Here is a 15,119-nt window from a genome sequence, read left to right on the forward strand (position 1 = left end):
AAAAGCTAGAAGAGAGATTTTGAATGTTCATAGTACAATGAAATGATCCATGTTTGAGGTAATGGATATGCTATTTAGTCTGATCATTACACATTGTATGCATGTATTGAAATATCACTCTGTATTGCATAAATAGGTATTATTATTACACGTCAACTAACAATAAAAGGGGTGAAATTGTTGTTCAATGAATGAAAAGGAGTCAGAAATTGAGTTTTGCAAAGGTGTTTATGCAGTTTTGCAAAAGGCTGTAAATTGAATTTCAGGCTGTCTTCCTGAACCAGATTCCTGTGAGTGCTCTGTATTAGTTATAGCCACTAGTAGTCTTCTAGTATCTATGCTTAAATGCAATAATTTTGTAATCATTTTAGTTTACCAACAGTATTGTTGTCAGGGTAACATTTATTTGTTTAGGAGATTTCCATCATGACTGAGGACATAATTTTTAAATTTTGTTATGCAAATTTTTCATTTACTGTTTTTATGGATTTTTATCTGCAAAGGTTTAATACACAATTGTACCAAACTGCTTGAGCATTACAGTTAATTCTAGCACTTAGAAATGACTTCAAAAAGAGACACAGAGAGGACACATTCATTAGGACATACAATCACAATTAGTATTTTTAAAAAACTCCCATCATAAATGCAAACAAGCTGAATACCAGAACACACCAAATATTCTCTGTGAGATGGTTAAAAGTTGGATGAAGAGAGAGCCTACAAGGTTTATGAAAGGCCTAGAAAAGGTCTTCAGTATGTTCAAGTAGATAATCTTTTACCAGGGCAAATGTTTGTGCACAAAGGGCAGGGCAGGTGGAGGTAGGTGGCAAGGGAACTTATGGGATTTGTAAACAAAATACTCTTATTTTTTTAGGGCTAAAAAACTTCAACTCTTGGCTTTTCGAATGTTTGAAAAAGTGCAGAATTTGATTTTCTCTGGGACTTTATGTGTCTATTTTCAAATACTTAAAGCAGTTTGGCAAAGAGTTTAGTTTCTTATTCTTCTTCAGGGTGAAAATCACTATATTTTATTGTTCTTCAGAAGCCAGACAACAAAAGGAAAAAATGTTGCCAAGATTTTGCTCTCTCTGAGAACATTTACATTACCCTTCTCTAATCATTTCTCTATAGAGTTTTCCAAAGAATTAAAGGGCTGAAAGGAAGCCTGCTACTCACATGACAGAGTTTATTCCGTATTTACTTTTAGGCAATTGAATGAGCTGTTCGGCATCTTATTCATACTTGTCTGTAATTAGTTTTTGGTGTCCTCTTCATATTGTTTCATTCCCATTAACATCCACACTGGTGACTTTCCATTAATCATGTTGCAGACTCCTTTGTGCTGTTCTGATGTCTAAGATTCTAACTCATTAAAAAGTCAGCACTTCCTCTTGTCTTTGGTCCTTCTCATTGCTTCTATCAATTGAAACTTCCTTCTTTTTCATATTGCCACATTTTTACTAAGGGGACTGCATTATTTCTGCATTAACTCCTGTCTGGTTCCGCACAAATGTCTAGACCTGTGAAGGGTCTGAGATTTTACTTTACTTACAAGCTAACAAATTATCCTGGCACAATTTAATGAATACCCGGAGTGTTTTACATTTATTACTGTTGCTTATACTATTCATTTAACTTGCGTCATTTCATTTAAGGTCAGTCACTGGGACGGGCCTTAAATTCTGAGTTACAAACAGAAAAGATGCCCATGCTCCCTGGCACTTGGTTTACTTTGTATTCTCTTCCTTTCCTTTTGTTATTTTGGGGAGAAGTATTAACATGATAGTGCCTTTTTGTCTTGATGTGTCAGCCCCCTTCTTATCCCTGGGGTGGTCTCTCTTGCTGAAACATTTGCCATTCACGCTGCTACTGTTAAATTGATTAGTACCAAGGATGTATAATAAATAAATGCTCATTTTTCATCTTCTCTGAAGCCGCATCCTAAATCCTTGTTTTTACCACTGTGTATTTTAAGGCACGCATATTGTTAATGAGTGGAGCCTAGTATAAGTAGAATATCATCTTATTCTCTACCTAGATGAGCCATAACATGGATTTCTGCGTAATAGGAAACTAATTCTGTTTCCCAGACATTATTCAAAGCTGCTATGGTACTAAACCCATTGTCAGGCTTTTAGATCTTATCCTCAGGGTATAACGAAGCTATAGCCTGTGAATCTAACATCCGAATTGCATTTATTATTTTATCTGATAACACTTTCTACTTTTTTTCCAGCTGTTGTATTAATTATTGCAATACTCCAGACCACTTCCAGCTTAAGTATTGGCACTGAGTGGTATAGCTACTATTATGCCCTGTTTACAGGAGAAAAAAATGAAGGCACACAGAGCTTAATTAACTTGCCTAAGGGTATAAAGTTAGTGAGAGAGCAGGATTTAATCTTAGCCATCTACCTCTACAATCTGTGCTCATAACTCTTTGCTTTACTGCCTCTTCAAATTATTGTCATTTGAGAGGTTTAGGTAGTAGGTGTTGTTACGGATTTATAATAGGGACAGTACAGTTAGAGTTTATGGAGAAGTGAGTTTCAGCTGATTCTTAAAATAGGGAATAAGTTTGACTATGTGAAAAAGAGCACTCTAAGATGCACAGAATAAGCAAAGGTTCAGAGACAGGACTAACCAGAGTATGTTCAGGGAATAATGAGGATATTAGACTGACTATAGAAATAATAAATAACCAGTGAACTTGGTTAGTATTGAAAGTTTATCCATTAGAACTTAACTGAAAAAAATATTGAGTGTTTATATCTGAGTTCTTAAATTCAATTGGATTCTTTAGAAAATACTGCTAATCTTACTCATTGGGAACATTGACTCAGTTTTCAGATGGAAATACATTAGTAAGGAAATAATGAAATAAAATTCATAGTCTTTATTATAGAAAATTTTTTTTTAGTATTTTCATTTTTTCTTGAGCTAGTTCTACTGACATCAACATACTTTAATTACTTTAACTTGTAATAAAATAGGTCCAGCAGGAGGAGTTGAATGTAAGTTGAATTTCTGCCCGATTTCAGAAGAAAAATGTTATTTTAAGTGTTCTGGTCGTTTCTGGTGGAGTGAAGGTCCTGTCATGAAGTTGTCATTGGCAGTTTTACAGACCACTGAACGTGGCTTTGTTAGTTACAAAAACCACAACACACCTACACAGAAAGTAAATATCATGTGAAAACATGTAACTCTGTCAAAGAAATGTCATGTTTATGTAGCCTAGTGAAAATAAGAAATGGGAAGTAATAGGAAGCTCATTCCTTTCCTAAGCTTGAGGCTGAAGAAATCTGAATTTTCCTTTGGGTTTTGTGCACCACTCAAGTTTGAAATACACATAAAATAAACAAATAAGTTGCCAATATTTATTTATTTACTTTAGTTATTTTTTTTGAGACAGGTCTTACTTTGTCACCCAGGTGGGGGTGCAGTGGTGAGATCTTGGTTCACTGTAACCTCAGCCTTCCAGGCTCAAGCGATCCTCCCACCTCAGCCTCCTGAGTAGCCAGGACTACAGGCGCATGCCAGGATGCTCGGCTAATTTTTATACTTTTTTTTTTTTTTTTTTTTTTTTTGTAGAGATGGAATTTCACCATGTTGCCCAGGCTGGTCTCAAACTCCTGAGCTCAAGTGATCTGCCCACCTCGGCCTCCCAAAGTGCTAGGATTACACGCATGAGCCACTGCGCCTGGCCTATTTATTCGTTATTTGTTATCTTTACAAACTAGAAGAGCTGTGAAGAGCAGGGAAAAAGTGACACCAAAGTTTAGGAATTGCAGAAGTGTGGGAGGTATAGAGTTGGCCAAGTGGGAATTTCTTTGAGGAATCTTTTGTTTTTACTTGTGTGGATAAATAAGCTGCTTGTGATTACATAAAGAATTTTGAAGCTTAATTTCCTTTTCTAGAATGGAGAAGCAAACCCCTTTATAACTCTCTATTTGAGACTCTGGATTTGTAGTTGTCTAGTAGCTTTTTGAAGTAATCAAAAATAATATCAAAGATTATTTTTTCCAAGCTAAACTGTATCGGTACAGTGCCATTTTATATAGTGCCTTACCTATTTAGAACTGTAATTTGTACCATAGATTTCTCAGGACCCTTTAAGGGTAGCATCATGGCTATTTTGGAATGGGACCTATTCCTAGGATATATATATTAATACAAAGTCCTCAGTTAATACTGTGTCAAGCTATGTTGAAAACACTTTCCTTTTGATAAAATGAATAGAGGCAGTAGCAAAATCAAATCCTAACTGACCTTTAAATGAGTCTTTGCACTAGAAGTCTAAAACTAAGGGCTTCTCAATATTTTTATCCAAAGAACCATCTGACAGGGATATGGTGGGAAGGAAGTGGGGATGGTTAATGGGTACAAAAAAAATAGAAAGAATGAATAAGACCTAGTATTTGATAACACAACAGAGTGACTGTGGTCAATAATTTAGTAATTTATGGACAGTAATTTGATTGTACATGTTAAAATAACTAAAGGAGTAGAACTGGATTGTTTGTAACACAAGGATAAATGCTTAAGGTGATGGATACCCCATTTACCCTGATGTGATTATTACACACTGCATGCCTGTCAGAATATCTCAGGTACCCCATAAATATACACACCTTATACTCCTGTGTACTCACAAAAATTAAAAATTAAAATATTTCTTTTGAAAAGTGAAAAAAGTGAAACAAACAAGCAAATAACAAAGAACCGTTTGAAATATACTTAAAAGAAATGTTTATTTTCCAAATATTTTAATTTGGGAAAGACATTCAAATTGGGATTGGTTTTAACTCCCAGATCAGGATGAACCTGTAAACTTTCTCTTCTGGTTTTATTGTTCATCATTTCCTTACTTTAAAGTTTCTATTCTTCATTAATTTCTTCCTGGGCAGAACACATTAACTTATGATTCTAGCTATGGCACAATCTAATATGACCTTGAATAAGGTTACCAAAGTTAATCATCTGAGCCTTAGGCTTTTGCTGCTATACAATGGGATTATTTATTATTTAACATGTTGTCATTTCCAACATGTGCCCTTAGTGCCGTGTAGATAAGCCTGCCTTTGGTGGCTTCTAATTCAGAAAAACATAGTACACACACACACACACACACACACACACACACACACACACACACACACAAAAAAACCATAATTTATATACCCTATATGTTTCCTGATTTGAATAAACTAAACAGGATAGAAAGTAAATTTGAACTAGAGTTAATTTTATCTGTCCTTACAAAGTTGTCATGAAAATTTATTAAGAAAAACAAAATAGAGTTCATTTTATTAAGAGGGCCTTAAATCTTGGTTGGTAATGTCTCTTTCCTTCTTTCCTTTGCAGAGTATGTATGTAACTGCTCTGTGGTTGGAAGCCTGGATGTGAATCACTGCAACCAGACCACAGGGCAGTGTGAGTGTCGGCCAGGTTATCAGGGGCTTCACTGTGAAACCTGCAAAGAGGGCTTCTACCCAAATTACACTTCTGGGCTCTGTCAGCCATGTGACTGTAGTCCACATGGAGCTCTCAGCATACTGTGCAACAGGTAAGCAACAGAGGGTGGAACTGAAGTTTATTTTATGTTAGCAAGGGAAAAAAAAGGGTCCTACTCTTAAGGACCATACTGGTTTAAACAAAGGGGGATGAGGGTCATAGATTTACAAAATATTTTATATACTTTTATTCCCTTACTTTATATGTTATATTTAATGTCAGGATTTAAAAACTTCTAATTTACTGATTTAATTCTTCAAAAGCACTAGAGTTGCCAATTTTTCTCTGGGATAATTTCTGTAAATTTCATGGGAAAAAAATTATTGAAGAAGAAATCTGCTTTCTGGAAGGGCTTCCAGGCATGAAACCTGCTAGGAGGTTTAGAAATGTTCTTATGTTTATTAATATACCATTGGAGTTTGAGGAAATTTGTTCTTTGGTTTATTTTTCTCTCTAATCAAAATTCTACATTTGTTTCTTTGGACAACTAAAGCTTAACTTGGGAATACCCTAATTTATTTAACTAGTGGTAAGTAGACTGGTTTTACTCTATTTACCAGTATATTTTTGAAACCAAAAGTAGATTAAGCAGGAATTATCTTTAAAATAGTATGTTATTTGGAGGTGATTTAATCTAGTGGAATAATGTACTGTTATCTAAACGTTTGCCTTGTACCACACTGAAAGTAATTATTCTTTGACCTTATATGAGGCACTTGACTTTTTGTGGACCCCCAAGTCAAAAAACTGAAGAGACAGTATTAAATAATGAAAAAAATAATGACAGCTTATACTCAGTGTAACCTGGGGTGTAACCCAAGATCTGCTGCTACTTAGGAACTGGGTTCCTTGGGCAAGGAACTGAGCTTGTTTCTTCTCAAGGTTGTTGTGAAGATTAAATGAGTTGATATATATAAACCGCCTAACACATGTCACTCAATAAATTCTGGTTTGTTTTAATTTCAAAGGAATATTATGGGCTGAAATGAGAGAACATGTTTTAAGAACTTTTACCTCCTTGACAAAGAAGTGCTTTATACTTTAGCAATAAATATTTTGGATGCTTTATAAATGATATTGTACTGTTATGGAATATTGTATCATATGGTAGCTTATTAAAAATGTAGAAGAGGCTGGGCGTGGTGGCTCACGCCTGTAATCCCAGCACTTTGGGAGGCCAAGGCTGGTGGATCACGAGATCAAGAGATCAAGACCATCCTGGCCAACATGGTGAAACCTAGTGTCTACTAAAAATACAAAAAAATTAGCTGGGCGTGGTGGCGCATGCCTGTAGTCCCAGCTACTCAGGAGGCTGAGGCAGGAGAATTGCTTGAACCCGGGAGGTGGAGGAGGTTGCAGTGAGCCGAGATCACGCCGCTGCACTCCAGCCTGGGGACAGAGGAGACTCTGTCTCAAAAAAAAAAAAAGGTAGAAGAGAACTTCATTAAGAAGTTTATAGGCTGGGCGCGGTGGCTCAAGCCTGTAATCCCAGCACTTTGGGAGGCCGAGACGGGCAGATCACGAGGTCAGGAGATCGAGACCATCCTGGCTAACACGGTGAAACCCCATCTCTACTAAAAAATACAAAAAACTAGCCGGGCGAGGTGGCGGGCGCCTGTAGTCCCAGCTACTCGGGACGCTGAGGCAGGAGAATGGCATAAAGCCAGGAGGCAGAGCTTGCAGTGAGCTGAGATCCGGCCACTGCACTCCAGCCTGGGCCACAAAGCGAGACTCCGTCTCAAAAAAAAAAAAAAAAAAAAAGAAGTTTATAATTTGAAATGCAGCAATAATCAATGCTTCTGATGCTTGGTATTTTAAAATAGTTATTTGTCTTAATTTTCACAGCAACTCCTTATATGTAGGTTACGAGATCACAAAGATAGTAAGTGCCAGAGAAAGAATTTCATATTAGGTCTTCCAATTCCAAGTCCAGTGTCTTTACCACTGTAGCATACCACAGAATATAGATTATATAGTTAGAAAACTGATAATCACTCTGTTCTTTGAGATTGAGAATAGAGTAGTAGCTTAACGCTATTCCCTCCACTCTCCCCAAAACATGCTCATGCAAGTTAGATTCAGAAGTTTCGCATTGCTTACCATTTTAAAAGATGAGATAATGTAAGTTTGTTCATTCTGGTGTCTCATGGAATGTCCACTACTTTCTTTGGAATAATATTCTGCAAACATTTGCTTTGAGTACTTTTGGAGAAATAGAAAAGTGTTCACTTCTAGGCCCAAAGCTTTATTAGAAGAGAAGGAAATAAAGGAAGGATTAAGAGAGAGTTTTATAATAGAAGCTGTAAAAGAGGAAAAAACAATAGTACTAATATTTATGTACTGTCTTACTGTATTCATAGTTCTTCTGCAAATTATTCCTGATTTATCTTTTCTGTGACAGTTAATGCTACTAAGTTTTATTCTGAAACTCTATCCTGAAAATAGGTGGTAACCATAAAGTAATGGAAAAGTACACTAGACTAGTAATCTAAAGGCCTAGGGCAGGGGTCTGCAGACTATGGCCTATGAACCTAATCCAACCCACTGCCTGTTTTTGTAAGTAAGGTTTTATTGGAACATAGTTCCACACATTTATTTATGTATTGTCTATGGCTGCTTTTGTGCTATAGTGGCAGCATTGACTGGTTGTGATAGAGACTGTATGGGCTACAAACCTAAAGTATTTACTATTTGGCCTTTTTGTAAAAAGTTTACCAACCCCTGGTTTATATGGTGGTTTATATCCAATCATGGTGGGTATTTCTAGGTAATCATGTAACTTTAGGCAGTTCACTTTAACCTTTATTTTATTTATTATTTTATTTTATTTTGAGACAGAGTCTCACTGTGTACCCAGGCTGGTCTTGAACTCCTGGACTCAAGCGATCCTCCTGCCTTGGCCTCCCAAAGAGCTGGGGTTACAGGCATGAGCCATCATGCCTGGCTGAATTCTTTTCAGTGTTTGTCTTTTTATTTGTGAAGTGGAGATAATAACCCATGTCCTGTCTCTGTCCTGCATAAAGTTGTTTGTCTTAAGAATCAAGCAAGATAATGCATGCATAAATCTTTTAAGCTGCAGTTGCTAGACAGATAATACAAGTAATTTTGGGAACCATTTATTGAGCATATGCTATATGCTAGGACACTCTACTAACTACTTGATGTGCATTATCTCATTTAATCTTTTTTTTTTTTTTTGAGACGACATCTCACTCTGTCTCCCAGGCTGGAGTACAGTGGCACGATCTTGGCTCACTGCAAGCTCTGCCTCCTGGGTTCATGCCATTCTCCTGCCTCAGGCTCGCAAGTAGCTGAGACTACAGGCACCTGCCACCACGCCTGGCTAATGTTTTTGTATTTTTAGTAGAGACGGGGTTTCACTGTGTTAGCCAGGATGGTCTGGATCTCCTGACCTCATGATCCACTCGCCTCGGCCTCTCGAAGTGCTGGGATTACAGGTGTGAGCCACCACACCTGGCCATCTCATTTAATCTTTACAAAAGCTCCCTCGAGAACATTATTATTTTCCCATTTTGACTGAGAATTTTGATGTTTAAAGTTAACTTGACTAAGTTTATACACTAAAGCTGCCATTCAACCCATTTAAACAAATGTAATACGTAAGCAGAGTCCACAGAATGACTTCAAAGTTCGTGTTTTTCCTAGTAGAAAGCCTGTTGATATTTAACACCCAAATGTCCTAGAATTAATTACCTCTCAATTCAGTGTGTTTTGGCTGATGATTATAAAAAAAGATGGGACATATTTACATTTGTGTCCCAGAAATAAAGCCAAATACTGCATTTTAAACAAAATAATATGTGAGAAGTCTGTGTTAAATTCCAAATAGGTAGACTGTCAGCATCACATGTCAACAATTTGAAAGGTGCACCAAATATCAACAAAGAGGATATGTAGCATGTTACTACTTGTAGCCACTGTTAACCTTAGGAATGGTTTTTGCTCAGGAAGTGATGTTTTCAGCATTTTATATCCTAACATAGGAATTTGTTACTTTTGTATAGGTGCTTTACTGTGTTTTAGTTACACTTTAGGAACTTGGTTAGTTGTTTGGGGTTGACATGAAATGAACTGTAATTTTTTTCAGTTAAAATTGATAAATAGGTTTTTTGTTAGTATCTCATGTAGAATATCTGATATTCAGTGATGGACGATTCATGCAAGAGGTGGAAGAGAACAATAATATTATTACTACCTCACTTAATGGTGGAGATATGTTGTGAGAAATGTGTTATTAGGCAATTTCATTGTCACGCAGCATCATAGAATGTACTTACACAAACCTAGATGGTATAGCCTGCTGTATACCTAGACTATATGGTATGGCCTGTTGCTCCTAGGCTACAAACCTGTACAGCATGTTTCTGAACTGAATACTGTAGGCAATTTTAGTACAATGGTAAATATTTTTGTATCTAAACATATAAAAGATAAAAACGGCATGCCTGTCTAGGGTACTTACTATGAATGGAGTTTGCAGGACTGATAGTTGGTGTGGGTGAGTCAGTGATTGAGTCATGAGTGAAAGTGAAGGCCTAGGATATTATTGTACACTACTGTAGAATTTATAAAGTCTGCACACTTAGGCTACACTAAATTTATTTTTAAAAAGTTTTCTTCAATAATAAATTAATCTTAGCTTACTGTAGCTTTTTAACATTATAATCTCTGATTTTTAAAACTTTTTGACTCTTTCTGATAACACTTAGCTTAAACATAAGCCCACTGTACAGTCGTACAAAAATATTTTCTCTTTTATATCCTTATTCTATAAGCTTTTTTCTATTTAAAAATTTTATTTTTTACTTATTAAACTTTTGTGTTAAAAACATACACATTAGCCTAGGCCTACACAAAGTCACGACCAATAGTAAGTACTGTCTTCCACCTCCACATCTCATCCCACTAGAAGGTCTTCAGGGGGAATAACATGCATGGAGCTGTCATCTATGATAATGGTGCCTTCTTTTGGGATACCTCCTGAAGAAACTGCCTGAGGCTGTTTTAGTTAAAAAATTTTAGTTTAACAAATATGCAGATGTACACTCCAACATAACAATAAAAACTGTAGTATAGTAAATACATAAACCAGTAACAGTCATTTATTTTCATTATTAAGTATTATGTACTGTGTATAATTGTACATGCTATACTTTTATGTGATTGGCAGTGCAGTAGGTTTGTTTACACCAACATCACCATGAACACATGAATAATATGTTGCACTGTGTTACCACAGCTATGATCTCACTAGGTGATGGGAATTTTTCAGCTTCATTATAATCTTAAAGGACCATCATGATATATTCTATACATCATTGACGGAAATGTCATTATGTGGCACCTGACTATATTATTTTTCCATTCTATATGGACTATTTTCTGTGTGTACCTACCTGATAGCTTCTGTTATCCTTAGTAGGTTTCTTTTTTTTAATGAGGTAACACATGATTTTATATTATCCTCATAGCATCAAAGTGTATTGATTTCTCAAATCCTGTATCATCTTCTTCTAAGTGAAATCTGGAAGGACCTTGCTTCCCCTGCAGCCCATGCAAGTAATGACTGTTTTCTGTCTCACACTCTTACTTCTGGACCTGGAGTTGCAATAGATCTCTCTCTTGCTCTTCATTGCTGCTCTCAGAGTGCTCTTCCCAGCCTCCTTCCTAAAAACTCCTTTGAAGCTCATGGCAGCTGACTGTGCTGTCACACCTCCTTGTTGCTGTTTCTACTCCTGGGCACCAGGCTTTATTTCTTACACTTGGCTCACTGTTATCTCTGACACTACGCTTGCCATAGTTTTAGATGACTGCAGTATCTATAGATAAGCCTAACAATACTTGGGCTTCTCAGTTTCTTGAAACTTACTTCCAGTAAGTTTTCCTCCATGCGCCTTCCAGTCTTTGTTTCTTTACTTGCCCTATTTCTTGTTTGTCTTTGGCATATCAAACTTCCGAGATAAATTTATACTTCTGTTGGTCACAACAGAGTAATTTTTTTAGTTTTAAAAAATATTATTAAAAAATAAAGGCCAGGCGCGGTGGCCCACGCCTGTAATCCCGGCACTTTGGGAAGCCGAGGTGGGTGGATCACCTGAGGTCAGGCGTTTAAGACCAGCCTAGCCAACATAGTGAAACCATGTCTCTACTAAAAGTACAAAAATTAGCTGGGTATGGTAGCATGCGCCTGTAATCCCAGCTGCTTGGGAGGCTGAGGTGGGAGAATTGCCTGAACCTGGGAGTTAGAAGTTGCAGTGAGTTGAGATAGTACTATTGCACTCTAGTCTGGGCTGTATCAAAAAAATAAAATAAAACAAATAAAATATTATTTCAGAATGTCAGGCAATTTGTCAGAACAAGTAGTGTATCACAAAAGTAGTTTAAAAGCCTGTATTTAAAGGAAGTCTTTACAAGGAGGCTTAGGAGGTCTAAATCCACATAGCCCTAAGCACTGAATTTCTTAGTGGGAAGTTAAATTGACGTGAAACTAGAACAGAAATGGAAAGTTGTGGGACTATGTACTTTGCAAGAAGATATGAATGAATGAACTATGAGGAAACAGCTCTGTTCTGCTCTGCTAGAAATTATATGTGAGTGGGTAAATGGAGAAAGGAAATTGTGGACAATAGTGTGATGATGTGTAATAGAAAGGAGTAGAATTTGAAATTGGTAAACTTGGTTTCTATTCTTGGTTCAGCCACTGGCTTACTGTGTGATGTTGATTAAAATGGCTGTTTGACCTCTCTGAACCTCAGTGCTTTTATCTGTAATACATCTAACATGAAGGATTTTTCTGATAATTAGTACAAAAATACAGTTAGATAGGAGAATAAAGATCTAGTGCTCGGTAACACAATAAGGTGACTATAGTTAACAATGTATTTTGTATATTTCAGAAAGCTAAAAGAGTAGATTTGGAATGTTTCCAACACAAATCAACCCATGGCATGCTTATATAAAAACCACATGTCCTCTACAAATATATGTGACTATTATATATCCATAAAAATTAAAAAAGTTTAAAAGAAGAAAACTAAATTGTGCGCATAGGTGTGTGTGTGTGTCTACTTAGACTGGCACATAGATTCAGCTCAATAACTCTCTAGTAGTTGAATCTCTTTTTGGTTTTTGTTTCTTTTTTTAGACAAGATCTCACTCTGTCACCCAGGCTGGAGTGCAATGTGACTCAATCATAGCGCACTGCAGCCTCAACCTCCTGGACTCAATGGATCCTCCCACCTCAGCCTCCCAAGTAGCTGGACCCAATGGCATGTACCACCACGCCTGCCTAATTTTTGTATTTTTTGTAGAGACAGGGTTTTACCATGTTGCCCAGGTTGGTCTTCAACTCCTGGGCTCAAGTGATCCACTTGCCTTGGCCTCCCAAAGTTCTGGGATTACAGGCAGGAGCCACCATGCCTGACCTGTTTGTTTGTTTGTTTGTTTATTTATTTATTTTTGCTTGTTTTTTTTAAGTGAGGAATAGAATTAGTGTTATACCAAAAAGGAGGATTAAATCAACCGCCCTTGAGTATGAGAAGATATTGGGGTATTTGTTTTTTGTTGGTATGCTAGAGAAGAAATTGTTCATTATAACAGAAAAAATTCTCTTATTTTCTTCAATTTTTATTTAAAAACCTATTATACCTTTTAAAATGGAATGTTATATATTTTGGAATAATAATAGCTTAAACTGAATACTTGCTAGGCATTATCCTAAGCCCTTTGCAGTTATTAATTTATGTAATTCTCATAGCAACCATATAATGTAGGCACTATTATTACTATTCTCATTTGTACAGGAAAAAAAAGGCAAATTAGGTAATTTGCCTAATTTGCTGCATAACAGCCAGTAAGTAAAAGAGTTGGAATTAATACATTTGCAGTCTGGATCTAGAGTATATCCATATCCGCTATGCTGGTACAGCCTTTCTCAAAATCTCAGATATTGAGCAAAGAGAGTGAGTATTGTAAGAAATTTGATGCTATGGTGCAGACTTCTTGATATTTTCTAGAAATTTCTTCTAATTGTCTTTTGGTAATCAGACACTGACCCTGGTGTGATGTAGCTCATGTTACATAAATAATAACTCTTTGTAAATAATAACTCTTTGTAAATAATAACATGTTACGTAAATAATAACTCTTCTTTGTAAGGACTAATCCTAGTTTTGGCTTAGTAGAAATTAGAACATGAAAGGACCAGCCCTTTGATGAACAAATATCAATTGCAATATCTATTGTATTGCCCTTCCTTTTTGTTAGGCACTTTGGAACATTGCTTTTGCTCTTGTCAAGAAATTTATAATCTAATCTGTGCAAAACTATGAAACACATACAATACAAAATAGTTTATGAATATATGCTTAATTTGTAAGTATAGTAGTTTAGAGTAGAAAAAGAACAGGAGTAAGTAAATTGAAGTGTAATAGGAATGGCTTTTCCTATTACAGGAAAATAGGAAAGGGGGTCTTACAAGTTATGATTTAGAGAGGCAGAGAGATGAGAAGACCTATCAGGAGAAAAAAAAACATGAAAATTCCAGTGAATTTCCTAAGATTATACAATGACATGAGAAATCTGATATCCTAACACCAAATTCTCTTCTGTTGTGACCTCTCTGTTCTCTTTTAAAAAATAAGAGTAGAAAAGTGGATTCAATTCTATCCTGATTCCCTCATCTATTTGAAGTCTGTGGAACTAACAATTCGCTTTTAAAAAATTCATTTCCCTATTCTTTATGCCCATATATTTTAGTGGGAGTCGCCCCAGTGAGGGTAGATTTTGGCTGCAGGAGTCAGATGTGGGTTGAGCAATGTCTTTGTGTGCAAACACAAAGTTCTTTTTGTACTGACAGATGTCCACCCCCTCACATCACCATTGGTGTTCCAACCTGTTTAATTAGAAGGAACTGGTCTACAATATCTGAACCTTTCAGTTTTGCTTTTGGAACACATTTCAAATGTTTTTCCTGATTTATATTTTGACATGTGCTTAATAAATGAATAGAGAAATCCGGTAGCATTTTATCTCAAAAAACAATATGCTTAGTGAAAGTGTGAATCTCAATATAGCTCTTAAAATGTTATCAGGAATGACTTTATATGTAAACAATTACATATTGATTTGAGACTTTTTTGCCACTACAACCTCTGCCTCCCAGGTTCAAGCAATTCTCTGCCTCAGCCTCCCGAGTAACTGGGATTATAGGCGCCTGCCACCATGCCCGGCTAATATATTTTTGTATTTTTAGTAGAGACAGAATTTCACCATCTTGGCCAGGCTGGTCTTGAATTCCTGACCTCGGCCTCCCAAAGGGCTGGAATTACAGGCGTGAGCCACCGTGCCTGGCCTAATTTGAGATTTTTAAAATATATTCACGGTAGGTTAGCGTACAAGGTGCATCATTTTAGACTGTCTTAGATAACAAAGTAATTCTGTATTGGTCTAATATCCTTTTCCATAAAATCTGTCATTGCTGCTCCACAGTAAGTCCTCCTCATCATCATAGGTTCTTGGAAACTGCAACTTTAAGCAAAACAAGGTACAACAAAACCAATTTTACCATAGGCTAATAGATA

The 15,119-nt window shown here is 36.3% G+C and overlaps 1 protein-coding gene across 1 annotated transcript in view; it reads left to right on the forward strand.

The window, feature by feature from the left end:
- MEGF9 (multiple EGF like domains 9) overlaps positions 1-15,119 on the forward strand; it is a 114,625-nt gene that overhangs the window by 50,836 nt on the left and 48,670 nt on the right. The window contains exon 2 of the mRNA XM_050761210.1: positions 5,368-5,569. Within this exon, the coding sequence (XP_050617167.1) occupies positions 5,368-5,569 (202 nt within the window). The remainder of the gene's footprint in view (positions 1-5,367; positions 5,570-15,119) is intronic.

The sequence above is a fragment of the Macaca thibetana genome, chromosome 15 (genome assembly GCF_024542745.1).
Source record: "Macaca thibetana thibetana isolate TM-01 chromosome 15, ASM2454274v1, whole genome shotgun sequence".
Lineage (NCBI taxonomy): Eukaryota > Metazoa > Chordata > Mammalia > Primates > Cercopithecidae > Macaca > Macaca thibetana.